The 25,542-nt window shown below is 42.6% G+C and overlaps 1 protein-coding gene across 3 annotated transcripts in view; it reads right to left on the bottom strand.

Annotated features, from left to right (window-relative positions):
• Window positions 1–25,542, bottom strand: part of WWC3 (WWC family member 3) — a 132,382-nt gene that overhangs the window by 44,767 nt on the left and 62,073 nt on the right. For all 3 annotated transcript variants that reach the window (XM_053580064.1, XM_053580062.1, XM_053580063.1), the window contains exons 6-9: window positions 24,322–24,401; window positions 11,726–11,855; window positions 8,936–9,073; window positions 4,232–4,305 (exon numbers count right to left, since the gene is read on the bottom strand). In XM_053580064.1, the coding sequence (XP_053436039.1) occupies window positions 4,232–4,305; window positions 8,936–9,073; window positions 11,726–11,855; window positions 24,322–24,401 (422 nt within the window). The remainder of the gene's footprint in view (window positions 1–4,231; window positions 4,306–8,935; window positions 9,074–11,725; window positions 11,856–24,321; window positions 24,402–25,542) is intronic.

The raw sequence follows: 25,542 nt of genomic DNA, 5'->3' as shown, positions 1-25,542 counted from the left end.
TCACAGACTACACTAGCCTTTTTGAGTATCCATGAAGGCCCAGAAAGTATGAACTACTCCAGGGCTTTTACCAGCTTGGCAGTTTTGGTGACAGGAGCTAGGAGCAGAGCAGTGAACCTCTGATTCATCCACTCCCAAAGGCAAAGACCAAACAGCAAATGTGACCAAATAGGACCCTCGCATCTTCATTCAGTAAATGTTCACTGAGTATGCAGCTACTGGGATTACAGCACTGATTTATAATCCCTGTACTCAAGGGGTTTATACATTTTCACAGGGAAAGACAGACGAAGAAGAAAGCACACACCAATTGGGAATAACGCTTGCTTGGCCAATCAGGGTGATGGCGTGAGGACAGGGTGGTGTAGTTTTACTCGGGATGATCAAGGAAACCTCTCTAACAAGGTAATCAAAAGGACAGCAGAGGCTACATGACAATATGGAGAAAAGTACTCTAATCCCTGCAAAGGAGGCAGCCCGGACGATGGCACTGCATGACTTTGCTCTGCTGCTGCCAACAAATGACCACAAACTCAATGGCTTAAATGGCTTCTGAATCCCAGTATCCTCTTATGCTTCTGGGGTTCAGAAGTCTACAATGGGCCCACAGAGCTGCTTCCTTCTGGAGGCTACGGGAGAGAATCTGTTTCTCTGCCTCCTCCAGCTTCCATCCTCATATCTCCTTTCTCCTGCCAGTCCTCCTGTCCAGGATCATCTCTCCCTCTCTGGATCCTTATCATCCCATCTGCAAAATCCCTTTTGCCATGAGAGGCAACACATTCATAGGCTCTGGAGATCAAGACGTGGACACCTTTGGAGGCCATTATTTTGCCATCTGCAAGCACTGAGTCAGGAATCTGCCTGGTGGGAATGATGCCCAAAGGGATGTCAGTGGAGCTGGCTGGTGGATGCACACTCAGTACAGATGACAAACACTGAGGAAGCCAACGTGGCTGGAACAGGTGAGCAAGGAGGAGCGGTGCAGTGGGCTGATGCCATGAGTTACCAGGCAACCTGCCACATAGGACCTTGCTGGCCATGCACAGTGAGGATTCAGGACTAGGACAGGAAGATGCCCCAGAGTAAGGTTTCTCAAGCTCAGCTGCCGACATGCTGTGGGGCTGCCCTGCACAGTGCAGGATGGCTGCTAGATGTCAAGTGTACCCGCCTTGGAGCTGTAATAATTAAATATGTCTCCAGACACTGTCAGAAGTCTCCTGGGGGTAAAGTCCCCATTCCCCAGGTTGAGAACCAGTGTGCTAATGGGTGGACAGGCAGTGCTTGTGCACGCCCACCCAGGTCAACTTCAAATGCATCTCTGATTCTTAAATGTTTCAATGCAGCCCCAAATGTGGTTTTCTTTTTTTTTCCCTTGTCAATAGCTAATTGTTTTCTTTTTTTTTAATTAATTTTCTTTTATTAAATCATAGCTGTGTACATTGATATGATCATGGGGCATCATACACTAGCTTCACAGACCGTTTGACACACTTTCATCACACTGGTTAATACAGCCTTCCTGGCATTCTCTCAGTTACTGTGCCAAGACACTTATATTCCACATTTACCAAGTTTCCCTTGTAAGATGCACCGCTGGTGTAATCCCACCAAATGTGGTTTTTCTTTTTTTTTGTAGAGACAGAGTCTCACTTTATGGCCCTTGGTAGAGTGCCATGGCCTCACACAGCTCACAGCAACCTCCAACTCCTGGGCTTAAGCGATTCTCTTGCCTCAGCCTCCCGAGTAGCTGGGACTACAGGCGCCCGCCACAACGCCCGGCTGTTTTTTGGTTGCAGTTTGGCCGGGGCCGGGTTTGAACCCGTCACCCTCGGTATATGGGGCCGGCGCCTGACCGACTGAGCCACAGGCGCCGCCCCAAATGTGGTTTTCTGAAAAGCTCCTATGTCCCACAAAGGCTCAAATGCTGAGGATAGGACTGTCCTTAGTAGCAGCAAGGCATTTCCTAACAAGGTTCTAGAAATCTTCAACTAATACAGTACTTTTATTGAAAAGTATTGATGAAGTGCAGTGCCCACCTCTCGAATAATTTTCTTAAATAGTCAACTTTTTACCTAAACATCTTATCACAACATTTAAAAGGTTACTCACTTCATACTGACACCATTTCTAGAAAACAAAGAAATCATTGCTCTGTTTGATAAATGTCACAGCCAAACAAATAACAATTAAGTTCCTAAGGTGTAGCAATGACCCATTTGCTAAATTTAATACTGCACAAGCAAATTCTAGCACCCACACTTTGCAGTTCCACTAGAAACATGCAAGAACAAGCAGAGGAATATTCAACAGAGACAATTCCCCCCTCACAAACTCCAACAAGCCAAAGAGAAGGAATGCATGATAAATGAAGAATGTGACCACAGAGACAACCAGTTTTGATACATGAACTTGGAAGCATTCCATGGGGAAATTTAAAGCCCACCACAAGGCCATCCTAAAGAGCCTGGAGTAACCGGGTATAAAACCTCCTAGCAAACAGAAGGCCTATGTCCGTTTAAGTTGGCTTTGTAGCAGGGAGTCATATGATTTGCTTTTGTTGCTATTTTTACATTTTCTAAAAAACCAGCAAAGTAGATTTCCAGACATCCATGAATGATACAGTGTACTGAGTAGGCCTAACTGTTTAGCTTCCAGAAAAGACCTCTTCACCCCACCCAGCATTGTGTTCCTTCCCTATCCCCGAGATATTTCATTTTCAACTAAAAAAATTTTGTTTTAAAAAGACATGCTTCCACTTTTTTGAAGCACATATTTTGAAATAATTTGGCTGTGACAGCGCCCATAGCACAGTGGTTATGGCGCCGACCATGTGCGCCAAGGGTGGCGAGTTCAAACCCAGCTCAGGCCAGCTAAACATCAATGACAACTGCAACCCAAAAATAGCCAGGCGTTGTGGCAGGCGCCTGTAGTCCCAGATACTTGGGAGGCTGAGGCAAGAGAATCGCTTAAGCCCAAAGAGTTTGAGGTTGCTGTGAGCTGTGACGCTATAGCACTCTACTGAGGTCAACATAGTGAGACTCTGTCTCAATAAAAGAAAGAAAGAAGAGAGAGAGAGAAAGAGAGAGAGAGAGAGAGAGAGAGAGAGAGAAAGAGAGAAAGAGAGAAAGAGAGAAAGAAAGAAAGAATGAATTTGGCTTTAAGACTCTTTCCGGGCGACGCCTGTGGCTCCGCGGGTAAGGCACAGGCCCCATATGCCGAGGGTGGTGGGTTCAAACCCAGCCCCGGCCAAACTGCAACAAAAAAATAGCCGGGCATTGTGGCGGGCGCCTGTAGTCCCAGCTACTCGGGAGGCTGAGGCAAGAGAATCGCCTAAGCCCAAGGATTTGGAGGTTGCTATGAGCTGTGTGAGGCCACGGCACTCTACCGACGGCGATAAGGTGAGACTCTGTCTCTACAAAAAAAAAAAAGACTCTTTCCAGGAGCAGCTCCTGTGGCTCAAGGAGTAGGGCGCTGGCCCCATATACCAGAGGTGGTGGGTTCAAACCCAGCCCTGGCCAAAAAAAAAAAAAAAAAACTCTTTCCAAAAGGCACAAAGAAAAGGTCTCTAAAAAAGGACATTAAAGCCAGGGAGGGTCAGAATATTGAAAGCAGGGGCCCTCAGCACTTAAGGAGGGTTTCAGAAACCTTGTAGTTTTGTCCATGTCCTAAGAAGAAGACTGGGAAAGAAGGAGGAAAGAGAAACACAAAGGTACAAACTTGGTCAAGTCACAATTTGCCAAAGGCAGATGATTTACAATATAGGTCCATATAAACCACTACATGTCGAGTCTCTCCAACAAAATGACATCAATTTGGTCCTGCTCACCTATAGACATAATACTTATTAAATGTCTTTTAACCAAAATATGTGGCTTTGCCCATTAATCTATGGAGTTAGAAGCCACATATATAAAAGATAAATCCTTTATGCTGGTCTGAGGGACTGATGCTCAATCTTTTGGAAGGAGAGAAAGGAAGGCGGGGTAGGAGTTCTGAACCATCTGGCATGCTAAAGAAAGCCAAGAAAGTCTCTACTCTTATTGAATTGCATCTTTATAACTGTTTGAAATACTGAGAATTTCATACTTTAAATGCACTTGAATGTTACATATAAATGAAGGGCCTTTATTTCGTATTCTGTCCCACACAGCTTTCCATTGGAACTCTGCCAAACCTCTTTCCACGGGAGAAAAGTAAGCAGAAGGCAAGAATGGAAAAATGCACGTCTTACCTCTTTCTGGCTTCCTCATACTGCCAGTTAAGTCTAACTCGGTCTACCAGTCTTGTTTTATCATCAAAGACAAGCTTTCGGGAACCAAAGAGAGAAAGAGAAAAAAAGAAAGGAAACATGTATTAAAAACATATTTTCAAAATAGAAAATTCATTTACATTTTCAGCAACAACAAATAATACTCTTTAATTTGTCTTTCACTTTCAATTTTTCAAAGATCTGGAAGGAAACACAACAAATAATAGTACTCTGCTGCCACCTCTGGCCAGTGTGGGTTGGGAGTAGGGCTAGGAAGACACTTGATTTCCTAAAACTGGTATTTTTTGTTTTTCTTTTAAAGTGGTAGTATATCGATCTATTATGTAATTCCAAACACAACAACAAATCAAGTGTTAAAAGAAATAGGGGAGTACTCAGCAAAAGTTGATACAAAGCCAAAAAAAAAAAGTCATCCCATTTTGTGCAATACATTCACTAACTCCTCAAAATAAATATGAAAAGTCTGAAGTCCCTGGGTGGTGCCTGTGGCTCAGTCGGTAAGGCGCAGGCCGCATATACCGAGGGTGGCGGGTTCAAGCCCGGCCCCGGCTGAACTGCAACCAAAAAAAAAAAAACAATAGCCGGGCATTGTGGCGGACGCCTGTAGTCCCAGCTACTCGGGAGGCTGAGGCAAGAGAATCGCTTAGGCCCAGGAGTTGAAGGTTGCTGTAAGCTGTGTGATGCCATGGCACTCTACCAAGGGCCATAAAGTGAGACTCTGTGTCTACCAAAAAAAAAAGTCTGAAGTCCCATGGTCTAAAAAAGCTGGTGTAGCTATGTGAAGTATGGGCTAGCAGACACCTTCTGATACCATGAGGCATGTTGCAGAACTAAGGATAGAAGGACAGAAAGCAAAGTCTCAAAAAGCCTGGGGATGGGGACACTGAATGTGATCAAATATTTTCATACCAATTACATTGAAGGCAAAGAAATCCTACAAAAAGCAAAACAAAACAAAAAAGATATGTATAGGAAGTAATTGTAGCACACCTTGGTTAATTCTTCGTTCGTTTGTGGAAATATACAACTATAGTTTCAATAAATCGGTTCCATCTGTAGATCTGACCTTACAATACCATATGTTATGACCACCAAGTCTTTATGTTTTTGAAATAACCTGATGTCAACAAATATTTCAAAATATTTGACTTGAATGATTAGTAATAAATTTCTTGATATGAGTTTTGGTCTGTGTTGATGGGGAATTTCATTCTTTATAAATGTATTGCCTTGAATGGCAAGATGAAGAAGTGCCTATATTATGGGACTGAGCATTCTCCAATGAGATATGTCACAGTTTCACACATTTAAATATCCTTGTCCAATCCCCCATCCACAGTTTCCTCAATATATTCAAATATACTTAGGCTGCAGTACCCTGACTCCAAAAACTGTCTCCATAGGTGAGCTACTTGCCACTTTATTCCCTCTTCATTAGGGGACCTGAAGTCATCTCCTTCATCAAGATCAATGGGTGTTTTGGTTTTCAAAGACAGTCAATCAGATCCACACAGTTACTATATCACAGTTCCTATTCAGCCTTACACTATGTACAAACCTGTGGCTGTAAATCCCTAATCTTGAAAAGCATGTCTGATATACATCAATGCCCATCCCATAAAACTTACTCAAAACAAAAACTAAGTGAGGTAGGCAGACTTCTAAGATGGCTGCCAATGATTTTCACTTTCTGGGATTCAACCCACATGAAATTCCTTCCCCTTTAGAGTGAGCTGGGTCTATGACTTGAATATAATTGATAGACTATAGCAACAAGGATTGGAAGACATTTCTGTGAATAGGTTGTTTTTTTTTTTTTTTGAGCCTGTGTCTCAACCTGTCACCCTGGGTAGAGTGCCATGGCATCATAGCTCACAGCAACCTCAAACTCTTGAGCTCAAGCGATTCTCTTGCCTCAGCCTCCCAAGTAACTGGGACTACAGGTACCTGTCACAACACCCAGCTACTTTTTGTTGTGGTTGTCATTGTTGTTTTAGCTGGCCTGGGCTAGGTTCGAACCACCAGCCTTGGTGTATGTGGTCGGCACCCTACCCACTAAGCTACGGGCGCCGCCATGTTTTTCTTTTTTTTTCTTTCTTTTGAGACAGAGTCTTACTCTGTCCCGCTGAGTAGAGCAACATGGCATCATAGCTCATAACAACCTCAAACTTCTGGGTTCAAGTGATCCTCTGCCTCAGCCTCCCAAGCAGCTGGGAGCACAGACACATACCACATTGCCCACCCAGCTTTTCTATTTTTAGTAGAGAAAGGGTCTGACTCTTGCTCAGGCTGGTCTCAAACTCCAGAGTGCAAGCGATCCAGCCACCTTGGCCTCCCAGAGTGCTAGGATTACAGGTGTGAGCCATCATGCCCCTTGTAAATAGATTTTTACAAAAGATTGTGACTTCGATCTTGCTTAGCAGAGTCGTATGGTTGGCACACTTTAATGAAACAAGGTGCCATGCTAGAGAGGGCCCACATAATAGGGAACTGAAGTCCTCGGTCCAATGACCTGTGAGAAACTGAATCCTACTAACAATCACGTGAGCATGGGAGTGGATCCTTCCCCAGGAGCTTTTGGATAAGTCTGCAGCCCTGGCTAATGCCTCAACTGCAAGTTCCTAATACCCTGGAGAAAAAGACCCAGCTGATTCTTGACCCACATAAAGTGTAAGATAATAAAGGAGTGCTATTTTAAGATGCTAGGTTTGGCAGTAATTTGTTATGCAGTAATGGCTAACAGAGCCTTTTGATATATTTTTCTATAATAACATGATGTAGTTAGTAGAAAGTACAGAGGTTTAGGGATCAGAGATGTTGATTCAAACCTAGACCTGCCTCTCCTCAGCTAAATGTCCGTTGGCAACCTGGTACCTTGGTCTCCTGCATGTCAAAGAGAATGGAGGTAATCATGTCTAGACAACAGCTATGAAACTGCCAACACAGGGCCAGCCCAATAAACTGCAGGGGCAATAAACAATGGTAAGTTACTACCAAGTAGCATAACCAGCCCCAAATCTCCACCTGATGTTTTAGAATGGTTTGCCTAAATTGTTAGAGAACCTTCAATCTTACACGTTTTAAACTAGTTAAAAGTCTATAAATTCTAATTCTAACCTTATAATAAGCAGCAAGCAGCAATGAATTATTCATGAAAATCAATGAGTCTAGTACTTGTTTCCTTTCCTCCGAAATCTTTATGCAAAAATGCCAAACATTTTTGACTCACAGATTCTTCTCTCTGTGTTACAGATGGCGACTATATTCTTTCAACTTTCAACCAAAGAAAAAGGCTGGTTGAAAAAGGCCAACTATACTGAAGATAGGACTATTCCAGGATATACAAGACACAGAGAGTCATTATTCATTATATTATACTCCCCTCAAACAGGCACTACCTGTCAAAATTTCAAAATATTAATAATTTAAAATCCAGAGTTTTCCACCAATTGTTTTTCTCTTTTTCCTTTCTTTTTCTTGAGACAGTCTCTCACTCTGTTGCCCCGGCTAGAGTGCAGTGGCATCACTGTAGCTCACTACAACCCCAAATTCCTAGGCTCAAGTGAGCGATCCTCCTGCCCTAGCCTCCTGAATAGCTGGGACTACAGGTGCACGCCACCATGCCCAGCTATTTTTTTTTTCCTATTTTGTACAGATGGGGGTCTCACTCTTGCTCAGGCTGATCTCAAACTACTGAGCTCGAACAATCCTCTTGTTTCCAGCCTCCCAGAGTGCTAGGATTATAGGCCAGAGCTACCACATCCAGCCCCTTTTTCCTTTCTTTTCATTTATGTAATTGGGGGGGGGGACGCCAACACGGTATATTCCATTGATACCTCACTTTTACTTAATAAGCCTAAAGAGGAAGAAGCCCTCTAAATTGCTTTTCCATTTGGTAACAAATTAACGTCAAAGCTTCATTTCATGAATGCATTACAATAGTAGTGTCTTTGAACATCCAACACCCTGCTTCAAATGGTGACTTTCCTAACTTTGTTTTTGTGGCTAACTCAAGGCTTCGCTACTTATCAAAAGGAGCATTATAAAATTCTTTCAAGTCTCAAACAAAATTACTTTTAATTCAATTCGATTTCCTGACATTCTTTTAGAAGAATAAGAAATAGCAACAAAGTATAACCCAAGGTAGTGCTGCCACAAGGCCTTTTGGAAATCACTGGTCTAAGGCAGGGATTGGTAAACACTACAGCCCTTGGGCCAAATCCAGCCCACTGCCTGTTTTTGTAAGTGAAGTTTTACTGCAGCACAGGCACGCCTATCCGCTCACACACCATCGTGCGGCAAAGACAGAGTTGAATAGTTCTGCATGGCCTGTGAAGCCTAAAGTATTCACTATATTTACTCTGTGGCCCTTTACCAAAAACGTTTGGTGACCCATGCTCTAAAAAGTCATATGTCTGTCAAAAGAACATTTAAACTCAACTCTCACGAGGAGTCTGGCGCTTTGAAGAATCCAAATCACAAGGACAGAGGTAATAAGCAATTTGATTGCATCACACAGCTAGATGTGAGAGGTGATATTTTTTTCTTCACACTGAAGTGCACAAAAGTGAAGACATTCTCTGAAGATTAAAGCAAATAAGTGACAGCAACACAAAAGCAACCTTCGTCTCTCAGCACACACATTTCTTCTTCCTGGGAGCATACCTCTGTCTGAGAGCCAGCGTCACAGAACTGCTGAGGTAAACCAGAATGGCCAAGTGCACCTGGATCACGTGGGAAATCTTGTGGAGAGTCGGTAATGGAGCAGCTGTTCTTAAAGCCATCAGTCAGCTGGACCAGGCTCTGGAACAGAAGGAGACAAACTCTTTAAACAGAGATGACAATGTTTCCCTCCGCTTTAGAAGTGTGCCTTTCATTCTGGTTCTAGGTCTACAGCTTTATTACTTACTGGAGAGTGGTCCCAGCCCAGCCCCCACCACCGCCCGCCCCCCATTAGAATTCAAATAAATGCTTTGCCCTGAATGCATTTTAATAACAATTCTTAGTCATTTAAATCAGATACCAATAGAGTCCTCCAGACAGAAACTGAATAAAATAAGAAATAATCATGATACAATTTTTTACGGGTTTTTAAACCCTCATGTCCCCCAGAAAAAAATAAGCATTCCTATGCAGAATGTTCATTCAGTAATGATTCTGACAGAGATGAATGCCACCTTGAGACTATTATAGATAAATCACAGAGAAGGTGAAAATGGCTCCCAGACAATCTTTATATACTTTTATAACCTGATTTTTTGGTCATAATTCTACGTGGTCAAAAAATACTCTCGCAGGAATGTTAGTTTGCCAAAAATTAGAGCAAGTATATATTCTGCCACATGGAAACCCTTCGTGTGAAAGGTAAAGAGAAATTAGAGTTTTGACTATTTCTTTTAGACTTCTGAGTATGTACACCTTCAGCAGATACTGCTGGAGACACCAGAACCTGAACACCCAAGTGCAGAAATTTAACTGGCTCAAGACTGAGTCAAAGGGTTGGAAGGGGTCAACACTGTTAAGTTTATTTAAGAAAGGCAAAACATTTATTTAATTTTGATGGAAGACGACTTTGTCTGTGCCTCTTCTGGTGTTTCTCAGAGTTTGTGAGGTTGTAGAGACCTCAAAAGAAGATGCTAAAGCCTAAAGCTTCTTTCAGAAATTCTACCTTCTGCCTCCATGGTGGGCACTCAAGCTAAGCAAATGGGTGGCTAGCCTTAATGCTGCACACTGTGGCCTCAGAGAGGCCAGGGCAGGGAGCTCTGTTTAACCGCCACTGTGAAATTACTTCCTGGGTCACCCTTGGGTGCTGGTTAGCATGATATGGTAACAAACATAGGGTACCTTGTCCATTGCCACATACACAGAAATCTCAGTAAATGGCAGCTGTTTTCAGAGCTACTAGTATGCCCTCAAAAACTTAACAATTGATCATTTAGCTACCATCACCTGGAAAGGTCATCTGAAAATAGATTTCTGGGCCCTACCTTCAGAGAATCTAATTCAGTAAATCCTGGTTGAGGTCCAATAATCTGCATTTGAATGAGCACCATGGGGGGAAAAGTCCCACAAAGCCTTGACCTTATGAAGCACTGTTGAGGCAAGGTAGTTTTTTGTGCATCTGCCTGATTTTGCCTAGGAGTCTGAACTTTGTTTTACATGTACTGTGTTGTATGTTCTGTAGAATCCTAAAAAAAACCAGCCAAGTAGTAGGTGTTCGCTTAGGGTGTTGAGCAAAAAATAAAAGCTGTAACAGAAAGCAATGAATGCATTCCAGCATCGAGTGAAAAGACCAGGGTATGCTCATTTGCAACAGTTCGACTTTTTCTAAAAATAATGGAAACTACAAGATTAAAGGGGCAAAAAACATAAAGCAATACAAAGCTACAAATGATCCCAGATATATATAATTTAAAAATATCTGTATGGTAAAATACTATGCAACCATATAAAGATGAAGTAGCTCTTTACGTGCAGATATGGGAAATGGTGCAGGATATCACCACATGTGAACAAGCTAGTGCAGAATAGTAGTGCAATCCTGGCTTTCTGTGAGGCAGTCAGACATGTATTCATATTTTTGTGTGTCTGTATGAACACTGGAAGAGTATACAAGAAGCTAATAAAAGGTATTTATGGTAAGTGGGATGGGGTGATAGCAAAAATTCTTATCATAGATCTTTGTGATTATTTTGATTATTGAACAATATGACTATATCACCCATTGTTGTGGCTTGAATTGTGTCCCCCGGCTCCCAAAAGGTTATGTTCAAATCCTAACCCCAGGAATTGGTGAATGGGCCCTCATTTGAAGCTGGAGGAGGCAAGGAAGGATCCTCCCCTAGAGACTTCAGAGGGAATGTGGCCCTGGTCTACACCTTGATTTTGAACTTCTGACCTCCTAAACTGACAGTAAATTTCTTCTGGTCTAAGCCTCTTAGTTTGTGATATTTTATTATGACAGCCCCACGAAACTAAAATAGTTAGCCCTACATGTCAGATGGTCCCACATCTACAGATTTAAACAACTGCAGATAGAAAATATTTGGGGGGAAATAAAAAATAGAAATATATAAACATAAAAAACACAGTATAACAATTATTTACATTGTATTAGGTATTATAAGCAACCTAGAGATGATTTAAAGATGAGAGGATGTTCGTAGGTTATATGCAAATACAACATCATCTCATATCAGGGGCTGAGCTTCCTTAAATATTGGCATCCAAGGGGTATCCTGGAACCAATCCCCCAGAACACTGAAGCGTGACTACAATACACTTATTTAAATATAGTGTGGTGGACGTGTGTATATGAAATATACACATATATAATATTGTACATGAACAGTATACACAATAAATATATAACATATGTAATAAATAAATATACTTAAAACATTTCAAAATAAAAAGACAGGTGAGCAGGTAGGCAAGTGGCCCCCAGGCTCTAACCTGCATCAGGTCCCGCCTCTCCTTCTCCCCTGTACAAATGGCTTTCTTGATGGTCCGGAGCTCTGTCATGATAGCTTGTGCCTCATCCAGTTTGTAGCTGGTGTGAGCACTTGACATCTTCCGATCAATCCTAGTTTTAACAGAAAAATAAGAGTCATTCCATATGCAATCACAACATTCCACTAAACAACAATAGTAAAAACTCAAAAGCTTCACAGAAAGGTAGAAAACAGCTAAAAACAATGTTTTGGCAAAGAAAAATAAAGACCTCATGAAAGCTTCCTTCCTTGTAGTAAGTGTGACTGTTCCTGCTTCAGGAACGTCCTGGGCAGGTGAGGACATCTGAGTTGTGATGCTCGAGTCCTCTACTGCCAGTTAGGCAATCAGATGGCCTTGAGTAATTTCCTGAAATTGTACGCTCCTCTCTCAGAAAAGGGGACTGTGTCTTATTTATCCCCAGCATCCAGCTTTGTGGTCAAATGTTGATTAAATAAACACAAGAATGAGATCTGAGAAGTGGCAGTAAGCAGTGAGCTTCCAAAAATGGTGCCTTGTGCAAAAGTTGGAAACTTTCATGTCCCCTCTCTTCCTTCTCTCTCTCTCTCCCCACGCCCCCTCTGCCTCCCTCCCGCCAACCCCTGTGTACACCAGGTCTGGCTCTGGGTGGTGGAAGCAGAACACAGAACAAGACAAGTCTTGGCTCTGCCTTCAAAGAGCAGGCAGCCCCCAGAGCATGTCCTTTGTCACGTCTTCCATACCTAAGTCTTGAGTATTGGAAGCCCTCAGGGATAAGGAGCTTGGGAAACTTTTGTCCAGTAATGGAACGAATTCTTTCTCACAAAAGCAACTAGCTTGCTTTTCCAGCTCCAGGTCCACCAGTACCGGCTTTGGCTCTAATATTCCCCCTACATTATCCTGAATATCTAGAGCACTAACTGCCAGCCCAAACTCCCTTATTTTCCACTCACAGAAACTTCCGGTGTGCTTGTGAGTGCAAGTGGCACCCAGCTCTGCCATTCACTGGCTGTGGGACCCTGGGCAAGTCACTTCACTTCTTTCTACCTGCTTCCTCATATCTCAAACGCGGACGCTGAAAATACTTCTCCCATGAGATTTTACAAGAAAATGCAAAAAGGAGGCTCACTCAGCAAGAGGCCTGGCATGCAGTATTTGTGGTTGTTATTATTATCAGGACAACGTGGAATCTACTTAGGGAAGAAAAAGTAAATAATTTGCCAACTCCAGTACTTTTATTATTATTAACAAATTCCTTGCTGAATATGTCACAACTCACAGCAAAACTCGGCACCAGAATTGACCTGAGCTGTCAGCATCCTTGGAATAGGAGGGCACACAGAACGAGTAGGAAACCATTCTTCCCCTTTAGAATAGGCCTCTCAGGCTCAGCAGTATTGCTGGAATTGCCATCAGCTACCAATAAAATATTTATGAAAACTAGTCCTGAGTCCTGTCCTGTGGAGAGCAGATGGAGGCACACTGCGGGAGCCCACACGTTGAATGGCCACACCTCTGAATCCCAATGTGGCCTGACCTCACAGGCATTTCCATAATGGCTAAGTTACTGACTTGCAGGTTTCTCAAACACACACTGCCTAGTCTGTTCTTATAAAGCAGAATATTTCTTTATACATTTTTTACAAAAAGGCATGTGTATTTTTAACTATACAACGTTCCAGGCATAACGTTAAAGTGAGTGAGCATGAACTAACGTCTGGTTGTGGGCATGTTTTTTTCTTTTTTCTCTGCTCTCATTAAGCCCCTTTCTTAACAAAACCGTGTACCCTCGTGATGTGGTGGTAGGCTTTAACTCTATCACCTGACAGTCCTCACGAGATTCAGGAAGAAAATATAAAAAGTCCCTAGCACAGCGCCAGCTAGCCACCTGGCTACTAAATCATGGGAGTGAATAGCAAGGATGGCAGCAGTAGGCCCGCAAACCCCTTCTACATATTCGGAATTTTTTTTGTTTGTCATTCAAAACCAGCTCATTTCCATCAGAAGGGCTGGCTTTCTCCCTCCTGGCGGGTATCTCACCCCCTTTATACAAGTTAAGTGCCATAATCCCCAGGGGTCTGTTTTGTACTTTCTCACCTGTCTCAGCTTCACAATAAAAACCAGCATAATTCACTGAAATGTTGCACAGTGGGTGTTGTGTGGCTGAAGGTGGGATGGAAAAAGAATGGAACCAGACTTCTGGAGACAGAACAGGGGTCCCAAATCCAACTGATGACCAGAACAAATACAGGCTCCTAGGCTGCTGCTGAAGGTAAACGTCTATAGGTGGAACTAAGAGATTTACTGATCCATCAGCCAGCTCCCAGAACCACCAAGTTGAAGGAGCCTCTTTTTACACTAATTATTATTCACCGAGGAAATATTACATAATAATTATAATTAAAATGAAGTCCATGGTCTCAACATACTTATAAACACCCACTGAAATGACAGAGAAAGAAGTCTATAATAGAAAACCGTTTAGGCATGAAATCACTGGAGGAAAAAGCACCACCAGAAACAGACACGAAATTCTTCCGTTCCATGTCTAGTTCAGGAGCTCAGGCTGGGGGTGAGGTCTCTTGTAGAGATCTCAGAAACACCAACATACATGATGTAGAAAAACACAAAACAGAAGGAAAGTCCATGTGTTTTTCCATCTTAAATGCCGTGTGGAGAACCAAGAATCTCTTAACACAAGCAGAAATAAACAGCCATACATCTCAAAGCACTAACTCTGCCAACAAGGTCGCTAAACTTTTCTTGCAGAGAAATCTAGACACATTGACGTAATAATGTCTCTTTGCATTCCTCTTCTGATAAAAGGCATTCTCATACATCTTTTTTAATGTCATAAACCACAATCCACCTAGCCTGAAGTCAGCAGAAAGGGGTTATAACAATTACAGACAAAAACTCTTGCATCAGGAAAGTCTCACTGTTCTGTAACAGTCACGCCAGCGTCTCTGCTAGCTGAGCCCACTGGCTCCTCCACAATGAGAACACATCAAGTCAGTCATCCCCTGACACTGTCCTCAATAGAGAAAAGAAACTCTGCTACACTGACACAGTTTTTTCCCAAGTGCCTGGAAATGAATGCTAATCAAATATTCATAGAAGTATAGACACGCAAATTGTTAAAGGCTGCAATATAAGAAGCTAACCATGTCTGTTGCAGTTTTATACTTAAGTGTCGTGATTTCCTTATGGTGCGTGGCAGCTATAAAGCCTAAGTAGAGCCATCAGTAAACCCAGGAATTGAGTGAGCAGCTTCTCAAAGCTCCAGGTTCAATGATGGGAACAGCTGCCACCCCAAGAAAAAAAGGCTCCAGTTCCCATCGAGGAGAGGACCATCAGCGCCTGCAATTCATTCCACCAGTGGACACTGCAGAGTGCTACAGAGAACAAGGCTAGGGATCTGGGCTCTGGTCTTGGCATTCCCAAAGTGGCTCTGAGATCTCAAAAAAGAATGAAGAAAATTGGATTAGAGCAGCTAAGGTGATCCTGTTCCATGGGTACCCTGGGGTGGCCAGCTGCTAGCTACAAGAGGAGCCCATGGGGGCTCAGAGCCCTTCATCCCTGCCTCAGCAGCAGCTCTCTGTGCTCTGCCTCAGATGTTCCAGTTTCACATAAGGGGCTGTGTGCAAGGAAGGAAAGGGAAAAGATTCTACTGTTACAAGGTATGAGAGCACTAGATAACAGGACCTCAAAGCCAGGAATCTTTGAAATATTATTTTTAAATAGTTATACATTATAGGAAGTATCACTATATAAAATGTATTATTGGCTGGGCGCAGTGGCTCACGCCTGTAATCCCAGTACTTGGGAGACTGAGGTGAATGGATTGCCTGAGCTTTCAAGTGCGAGAACAGCCAGAGCCAGAGCGAGATCCCATCTTTAAAAATAGCCAGGCGTTATGGGGGCGCCTGTAGTCCAAGCTACTTGGGAGGCTGAGACAAGAGAATCACTTAAGTTCAAGAGTTTGAGGTTGCTGTGAGCTATGACGCCTTGACACTCTGCCAAGGATGACAAAGTGAGACTCTGTCTTAATAAAATAGATAAATAAACAAAATGTATTATTATATACATTAATATTTTATAGCATATATTATTTGATTATATAATTATATAAATACTTTCTAAAGGGGCAGCGCCTGTGGCTCAGTTGGTAAGGCGCCGGCCCCATATACCAAGGGTGGCGGGTTCAAACCCGGCCCCGGCTGAACTGCAACCAAAAAATAGCCGGGCGTTGTGGCGGGCACCTGTAGTCCCAGCTACTCTGGAGGCTGAGGCAAGAGAATCGCTTAAGCCCAGGAGTTGGAGGTTGCTGTGAGCTGTGTGATGCCATGGCACTCTACCGAGGGCCATAAAGTGAGACTCTGTCTCTACAAAAAAAAAAAAAAAATACTTTCTAAAAATAGTGCAGTATATTAAGCACTTATTGAGTGATAGGGTCTTGCTACATGCTTTAAACTTGTCACCTCATTTAACCCTCCAGTGGCCTTATGATATGAGCATAATCTTTTCGGATTTTATCATGAAGAAGCTGAAATTCAGAGTGATTAACTAAAGTGTCCAAGATGACAAGCAAGTATCCGGCAGAGCCAGGATTCAAACCCACATGCTGACTCCAAAGCCTACACAGGATCATAAGGTGTGGTGGTGCCCCTTCCTGCTGAGTGCAACATCCTCAGAGTGGTTATGGTGGGTCTGGATGTTTTTACAAGAGCAAGTCATGTTTCAGAGAACTCAAACCATCTCCATTTTTCAATTATAATCAATTTCCATCCAATAAAAATTTCAAAGGATAGGAAACTATTTCTTTTACTTTTGCAAAATTCATTTGAGAGTTCTTTCTCTTTTAAAAGAATTCCCTATAAAATTTTGGTCAAATTTAGATGATGTGCTCAATGATTTGGTATTTTTCTGAAATATCAATGTATTCCAGTTCATTGAAAAAAAAAATCATAATATATGTGACTGCCAAAGAACTGTCTGCTTTTAAGCTAACAAGTACATGGCAGTGCTTTTACCATACATCAGAAATAAAAACACAGAAAAGTGGTGACTGCTCAAGGAGAATAAACAAGGACATAAGCTATCACGCAATGTGAAATAAACAAATCTGTACACAGGCGCATGGTCTTTACTTTTCCACCCTCTCCATTTTACACACAGCTTCAAGAATGTTAAGTGACTTATTCAAGGTCACACAGCCAGTTAAGAGGTACAGTGAGTTCACAGCCAAGGCCCCTCACACCAGTGCTTGTCCTCTTCATCACTGTGTTAGCAATACACTCAAAAGTCAAGGCCTCCAACTGCCTACTATGTCAAACCTGACGGCCACCCACAAAGCCAGTCAAATGTTATATCTCAAAACAAACTGGTGCTCTTTATGGTTTGCTTTAGTAAGAAACAGGTTAGAGAGAAAAGGAGAAAATACAACTTCAGATGAGGAACCTAGTACCATTGAAAAGGCATTTTTGAGATGTTTCTCATCAACCTCTACCTCTCTTTCCTAAAGTTTCCATATTTGTTGTTCAATTTATTATGTCAAGAGAATTGCACTGTAAAAATAAGAGTAAAATCACACAACTTCTTAACCCCACATCTTGAAGAAAAGAGCTGCCAGGCTTCTAAAGATATTCCATTTTAATACCACAGATTACAGCCCAAGAGAATGGAAAGTTTTATTACAAATTCTACCTTTTGAATCAGCAGCTCTGGCAGAGGGCCTTGGGTGAACCTCAGAAAACTTCTGGGGACTTTCTATCAACCGCAGGTCCTGTGTGGAACACCAGACCTGCCCCACAACCAGGAATAATGCTTTTTGTTTCTTTCTCCATTTCTGTGTGTTTCACTGTTATTTGAGTATTGCCGGTTTTCACGTACCTTATGTGACATGTGACACGTTAATGGGAAGTTGTTAATCTAAGCCTACCTATACTAACTGTGAACAATCTCATCCGCTTTGAAACTACTAAATCCCTTCAGACAGAAAATGCTGATTCTAATATCTAGTAATGCCTCACTCTGGCACTGAATGCTTAGAAGTGCATAGCTGCTCTTACTGAAGGAAACAAATGAGTTTAAGTTCACTCACACCAACCCAATGGGGAAGCTAAGCAAATAATTAAAAGGCTCAAAGCAAAGTGGCTCACCCAGTGGACCTCATGAAAACTGGTCATTGGAATATTTGGTAAATACCCCTTTCTGTGATTTGCATCGCAGTAACAAGTAACAGGATTCTTCATAAAACCATGGCCAAAACACAGAAGAGAGGCAATGCTGGAGGCCAGTGTAGCCAGACCTCTCTGAGTTCTTCACAGCCCAGGCAAAGCTTCTGGCCCAGGAAAGATACACCCTCACTGAGAGTGGCCCGGTGCCCAAGAATGAAGTGACTCAGTGATGGCCACCGGTCAGCAGAAGCAGAAATGTCAGCCACTTCACACAGCACCCAGAGGCCTCCCTTCATTCCATTGAGCCCCACCTCGTGCTGGGAACCATCAGGGGCCTCAGGAGCAAGCTGGGAAGAAGGCAAAGTCCTTGTCTTCATGCAGCGTTATTTGAGGCAGGAAGATGGACAATAGAAAGCAAACTGGTAGTCCAGGCAGTGATCAGTGTTTTAAAGAAAAGGAAGCCACGTTTGGGGCTTGAGTGTAATAGAGAGAGCACCTTTCCAGATAGGATGGCTAAACAAGGATCTCAGCAAGAGTTACTAGCCAAAGACTGTGCAGCGGAGGGAGCAGGCACACAAGAACTGGGGGGAAATGCTCCAGGAAGAAGGAGCTGCAAGTACTAACCCTAAAGGCAGGATGTCCCCAGCATGCTGGACAGTTAGCAGGGTGGTTGAGGCAAGCAAAGAAGAGTGAAACCAGGGGAAAATGAGGGTAGGCCAGGGGGCCACCTTATCAAGAGTCTGGCTTATATTTTGAGAGAGAAAGGCGAAGGAGGGTCACAAGCAGAGGAGACAATATTGAAAGAATCCCTGTGGCTACTGCATGAGAATGGTGAGTCATAATAGTGCTTGGCCCAGAGCAGTCATGGTGGAAGCTGTGAGAAGGATCAGGTGTTGGGTGTGGAAACATCACCTCATGACCAACGGATGTAGTATAGTGACAAGGCGGTCAAGGCAGTGTTCCCCTAAAGAACTATCTGCCATTGGGCCAGTGCTCAGGGATGCGATACATGTCATAGTGAGAAAGGGCTTCAATGCCCCTGCAATGCTCCCATAGTCATGGGAAACTCAGGATGAGGCAATGCGAAATGAGCTTCCTAGCTGCAGGGCAACTCAGAGTCTAACACAGGAAATATTCGAGATCTCCAGGAAGGAACTAGTGGAGTGAATCTGCCCACACCTATTGGTGTACTCAGCCCAATTTCATGGATTGCCCATTTTGGAAATACGGTATACACTGTGGTTCTGAGTCCTTTCCCTTTGCCTCTGGATACTAGTAATAAATTACATTAAGGTATTTTCGAAACTACCTTCAGAAACTTTAGGGCAACAGAGTCCAGCAAATCTTTCACTGGAAATGAAAGTCTTCACCTATTTTCTCAAGACTTTTATAAAAAGCCTCAAGAGAAAGGCAAATTAAAATTACACTGAGATACTATCTCTCTCTCTCTTTCTCTCTCTGAGACAAAGTCTCACTATATCACCCTCAGTAGAGTGCTGTGGCATCACAGCTCACAGAAACCTCAAACTCTTGGGCTTAAACGATTCTCTTGCCTCAGCCTCCCAAGTAGCTGGGACTACAGGTGTCCACCACAACGCCCGGCTATTTTTTTTTTGTTCTTGTTGTTGTTGTTGAAGTTGTTTAGCTGGCCCAGGCCAGGTGTTTTTTTTTTTTTTTTTTGTATTCCACATTCCAGGCCAGGTTTGAACCCACTACCCTTGGTGTTATGTGGCTGGCGCCATAACCACTGTGCTACGGGCGCCGAGCCAGAGATACTATCTCTTACCTATGAAACTGGCAAAAATGTAAAAGCTTATCAACACATTCTTTTGGCAAAGATATGGGAAAAGAGAAAACTCACATGTTAGCAGTGGGAATGCAAAATGGTGCAATCCCAAGAGGGGAATTTGGCCATATCCAATATAAATCAAGCATCCTTAATCCAAAATTTCAAAATCCAAACTGATTCAAAATCTGAAACCTTTTGAGTACTGACATGATGCTCAAAGGAAATACTAATTGGAGCATTTTGGCTTTCAGTCTTTCAGATTTAGGATATTGAACTAGTACTCAGCATAATGCAAATACTACGAAATTTCAAGAAACCCAAAATCTAAAACAAGTACTTTTGGTCCTGGGAATTTTAGATAAGAAACAGTCAACCTGGGTGGTGCCTGTGGCTCAGTCGGTAAGGCGCCGGCCCCATATACCGAGGGTGGCGGGTTCAAACCCGGCCCTGGCTGAACTGCAACCAAAAAATAGCTGGGTGTTGTGGCGGGCGCCTGTAGTCCCAGCTACTCGGCAGGCTGAGGCAGGAGAATCGCTTAAGCCCAGGAGTTGGAGGTTGCTGTGAGCTGTGTGATGCCACGGCACTCTACCGAGGGCCATAAAGTGAGACTCTGTCTCTACAAAAAAAAAAAAAAAAAAGAAATAGTCAACCTATAATACCACAAATGCCTTCACTCTTTCACCCAGCAAGCCTACTTAGAGGAAATTATCCTGAAAGATACATACGCACAACATTAGGTGAAAAGCTGATGAGAGATAATGATAAAAGGAAGTATCAAGCAACAAGGCCAGAACCCACCAATAATCTTCACACCATGAAAAAAAGACAACCAGATCATACAAGCCTCCTTATGGAAATAACACCACCACGGCTTCCTACAAGACATTCTTAACGAAAAAGAGAAAAGAAAAAGGAACCAAACTTGAATCAGTTCAAACATCTCAAACGAATTCTATCCATTTGCATAGATAATAGGAGACAAAGGAACATGTTCAGTCATCCATGTGAATTCAAGCAGCAAAAATTCTACAGGACAAGAAAATTACTTTCTTCAACAAATAAGTTGTCACGAAAAAAAGGGAAGGGGAGCAGAGATTAGAAGACTTAAAAGACACATCAACCAAACACAGTGTATGGGCCTCATCTGGATCTAGACCCAAACAACTAAAGAAATGGGGGGTACTCACAGGAAACAGGGTACCTATCAAGTAAGGTATGGGGATTAGAGTTGTGTTTTCAAAAGGAGCCCATAACTTTAGGAGAGATATTTATGGATTAAATGTGTTTATAGGATTTGCTTTAATAAGGCAGTGATAGCTCAGCCAATCAGGCAGGGTCATAGATGAACCAAAACTACCCATTGCGTGGATAAAATGGAGTGAGGGGTATTGGAGGGTTTCATTATGCTATTGTCTCTACTTCTGTGTATGTTTGAGACTTATCATTATTAAAAGTTGATGTATATGCTTTATATATGTATACAGGTATATTATATACATACACACATGAATATACATACTCTGTATCATTAAGTCATTAATACATCCATGGCCAGCTCCCCTCTATGACAATTAACAATGTACATAGGTTTAAAATAAAATACAAAAACTTCTTTTTTCCTTACTTGGATCCAAGTGTAATGATGGATTTCCTTGCTAGCCAGGAAATTCACCAAGGTAAACAAGTCAAGTTTAAAATGTTATAAGCAGCCAAACTCCTGGTGCTCTGGAAAAGAATACACTGGATATTCTGGGAAGCAGGAACCAGCAGAAAATTTTCTGGAGGAAAATCTATAACCACTGCCTTAAATTGATGTTGGTAATAAAATTAGAGAAGCCTCATATTTATGTACAACAGGTCACGTGCTGTCTATACTTAATAGTCAGGATTTCACAGAAGTAGGATAATGACATTTTCAATGCTTAAAAAGGGTTTTCAAAATTTCTCCATAAATGATATAAATTTGCATGATTTGATCCAAACATAAAAACCCAATTTTCAATATCATAAAAATAATGAGGCTGTTTTTATCTTAATGCCTGTGGAACTCAGAGAAAGGCTACCAGATTTTTTTCATTTACAAAGAATTTTAAGAGTAGCAAAAGTGCCCGTGTTTCTTGTCTTCCTCTGAGGCTATGCCACAGAATAAAGTAAACATAAGCAGTGACAGAGCAGCATCAAACAGACTGGAGGCACCTACGCCCCTGGTAGGTTGCTACTGGGGGCGGGCCCCTCAGGACCAAGGCCAAGTGCTGGGCCTCCCTGCACCACTCCTCAGCCTCCTCAGGGGAGGGCGGGCATCTTCTCAAACTCTGGCAGGCACCAGAAGCCTCCCCTTGGCAAGGGCCGAGTTTACAATCACTGCTCCCAAGCATGGGATCTTGATAGTGAAAGCAGAAAGAAAATACAAGCAGCACTGGCCTTTCTTTCCTCCAGGAGCACAACTCATATTCCATTTTGCTTCATGTCTAATATACATGGAGAAACAGAGGCTGCCTTTTCCTATTCTGCAAACTACTGTAACTACAAGAGATGAATTTATTTCCTAGCAATGCCAAAGGAAAGGGGATTTTCTCAGTTATTAGCACATTTTATATTCTAGATTATTCAGTCATAGCTAACATTGCAATATAATCTTTGTCTTCAAATAAGGAAATGGAGTTTGCAAGAATGATGGAGCCCAGGTGAAGGAACAGGAGTAGGCCCCACAATCCTGCTACAGAAGCCACAGTCAGCGGGGGAAAGTGCCAGGCTTGGCTCCTCTCTGATACTCAGGGGTCCTGTGCAAACCCAGACCATTCCTGAACCCCAGTCACCTTCCTCAGAGCTTCTGCGAGTGAGAATTAAATTAACAGCAACCTCCAGCACATGCAATGCCCAGTATTAAAACTATGTTATCCATGGCAGCACCTGTAGCTCAGTGGGTAGGGTGCCGTCCACATACACCAAGGCTGGCGGGTTCAAACCCAGCCCGGGCCAGCTAAAACAACAATGACAAATTCAACTAAAAGTAAAAAAAAATAAAAATAAATAGCCAGGCATTGTGCCGGGTGCCTGTAGTCCCAGCTACTCAGGAGGCTGAAGCAAGAGAATCGCTAAGACCAAGAGTTTGAGGTTGCTATGAGCTGTGACACCACAGCCCTCTACTGAGGGCAACATAGTAAAACTCTATCTCAAAAACAAACAAAAAAATCCCTATGTTATCCACAGACATCATAGAGTCATGAAAGAAAGGTATAGTGTGGCCCAATGATAGTAAGAAATCAACCTCAAGTTCAACTTGAGGCAGTAGGCAGTCACGGTCGCTTTTATGACCTGTCAAATTAAATGATTTGCTTATTCCTTGTTTAAGTCACTCAGGGTATGGTATTTTTATAGCAGCTTAAGCTGACTAAGACAATCACCATTTACAGATGAGAAAAGGACGTCCAAGTTCAGCAAGCGAAGCCAGTGAATCAACAAAGGCTAACTTGGGCAACAAGCAGAAAATACCCTTTATTAAGGAAATGAATTCTTTCAGACAAACACTATCGCCATTTGTAAAACAGCTTTAGTTCATTAAAACTGCTCATTTAGGCTCGGTGCCCGTAGCACAGTTGTTACAGCGCCAGCCACATACACCGAGGGTGGTGGGTTTGAACCCGGCCCGGGCCAGTTACACAACTGCAACAAAAAAAATAGCTGGGCATTGTGGTGGGCACCTGTAGTCCCAGCTACTTGGGAGGCTGAGTCAAGAGAACTGCTTAAGCCCAAGAGCTTGAGGTTGCTGTGAGCTGTGATGCCATGACACTCTACCAAGGGCGACACAGTGAAACTGTCTCAAAAAAAAAAAAAAACTGCTCATTTAATATATAGCTCAATAATTATAAGAAATTCATATCCAAAGTCTTAGTAGACTAAAGTTCTAATTGTACAGATGAAAACAGGAGGAAGACCTACAGACCAGACTAAAAGAACTTTCTATGATGATGGAAATCTATTACATGTACTGTCTAATACAGTAGCCTCAGACCAGTGGTTCTCAACTAGGGGCAAATATGTCCTCTAGGGGACACTTAGCAATGGTTGTTTTGATTGTTACACTGGGGGTGGGGATGCTCCTGGCATCTAGTAGGTAAGGACCATGGATGCTGCTCAACACCCTACAGTGCACAGGATAGTTCCCCCAAGACAAAGAACGAGCTAGCCCCAAATGTCATCTGCACTGGCTACATGTGACTACTAAGCACTTCAAATGTGACTATCAAGACTAGGGAACTAAATTTTTAATTTTTACTTTAATTAATCTAAATTTAAATTTTAGGATAAAAAAATTCAGGAGAATAAAACCATAAAAAAAATTTAAATGTAAATAGCCATAGATGGGTGTCTTGGACTGCATAGCTATAGCAAATGTGCCTAAATATAAAAATGAGGGTCTCATTTCCCATTTGAATGAAGTATCATCAAGAAAAAGAGAGATTCTGATGGTCAGAACTAGGAAACAATGAGGATAAATAAAGGCATAAAAGCAAAGGTGATGAAGCTTTCAGACAGGTGTCCAGGTACTGGACAAGTCAGGACAAGAAGAAATCTCAAGAAAGTGCTCCTGTCTGTAAGCACAGGCAACTCACTCTTGCAGGGTCTCCACCCCCTTTTCTTTGTACTGCAGTTCCTGCTTCATCTGGGTCAGCTCTCGTTTTAATCTGGAAAGCTAAAGACAAATCATATTTTTCTTTTTTTTTTCCAAAAAACAGGCTGTGAAAAATTATTTCTATAGTTGTTATTAACATCGTCATCTAAGTTTCTAATTAGCTTGCAATTCAGGAGATCATCTATTCTCTCCGTGAACTTCCACTCACATACATAATCCCAGACTGCTGACAGGTCCCTATTCAAGTGGGGAACCAGCAACTACAGTAGGACCGCCATAGCTGCCCACCTCCCTACACTGACCACCTCCGCAAATTGATCTAATTTTCCCAGGTCGGATGTGCACCACATGTACGTATCAGTACAGTAGGCCTAGTTATCATGTTGACCACGTCCGTGTGTTGACCAGTTTGTTACAGTTCCTCGGGTGGTCAACTTTCAGAGGTTCTACTGTATTTTCTTTTTCAAGTTAATGATTTACACATTACAATTAGCAAACTTGGTAATACCTTGTTCATCCTTCCTTCTACTACTCTGGATCCCACATAACAAACTTTATTTCTGAAAGCGCGCTCCCTGACTACCTGAAATTCAACCGGACCTAGAGTACTTATCTAAACAGACTCTGGGACATGCTCCAGGCCTATTGAAACTTTGAGGGGAGGGGGGTAGGCCTGGAACTCACACTTTAAAACAAGCTCCCCAGGTGGTTTTCCTAGGTGTGATAAAATTTGAAAACCACCAAACTGAAAGGTGCACCCTGGATCAGGGAACGACACACCAGGAGAGGAGAAGGCTTAACTGCCAAATGTCACCTGTGCTTTGTCACAAACACAACAAAAGTGTTCACCTTCACAGACAACCAAGACAAGGGTCTAAAAAGATGAGGCAAGGTAGCAAATAAATAATTCAGGCATCACCAGAGAAGGAGCATCAGAGCCTTCTGTCAAACTCTGTTGCAGGAGTGATCCCTCTGGGACTAACCAGTGAACCAGGGGAGAAGGCAACTCCAAGGTTGCCAAGGCCAAGGCCGGCATCCTGCTCATGTGGGGAAGCAGCCCTGTGAGACCCAGTCTTGTCACTAAACTAAAGGGTTGGTGAGTCCACCCCATGAAACAGGGTACAGACTACTTTTTCTTAGATGAGCTAAGGCTTTCAAATAAAACGTTTTCCTTCCTATTGGAAAAAAGTTAAAAATAAAA

The sequence above is a fragment of the Nycticebus coucang genome, chromosome X (genome assembly GCF_027406575.1).
Source record: "Nycticebus coucang isolate mNycCou1 chromosome X, mNycCou1.pri, whole genome shotgun sequence".
Taxonomy (NCBI): domain Eukaryota; kingdom Metazoa; phylum Chordata; class Mammalia; order Primates; family Lorisidae; genus Nycticebus; species Nycticebus coucang.
This window is presented reverse-complemented; position numbering and strand designations above follow the sequence as displayed.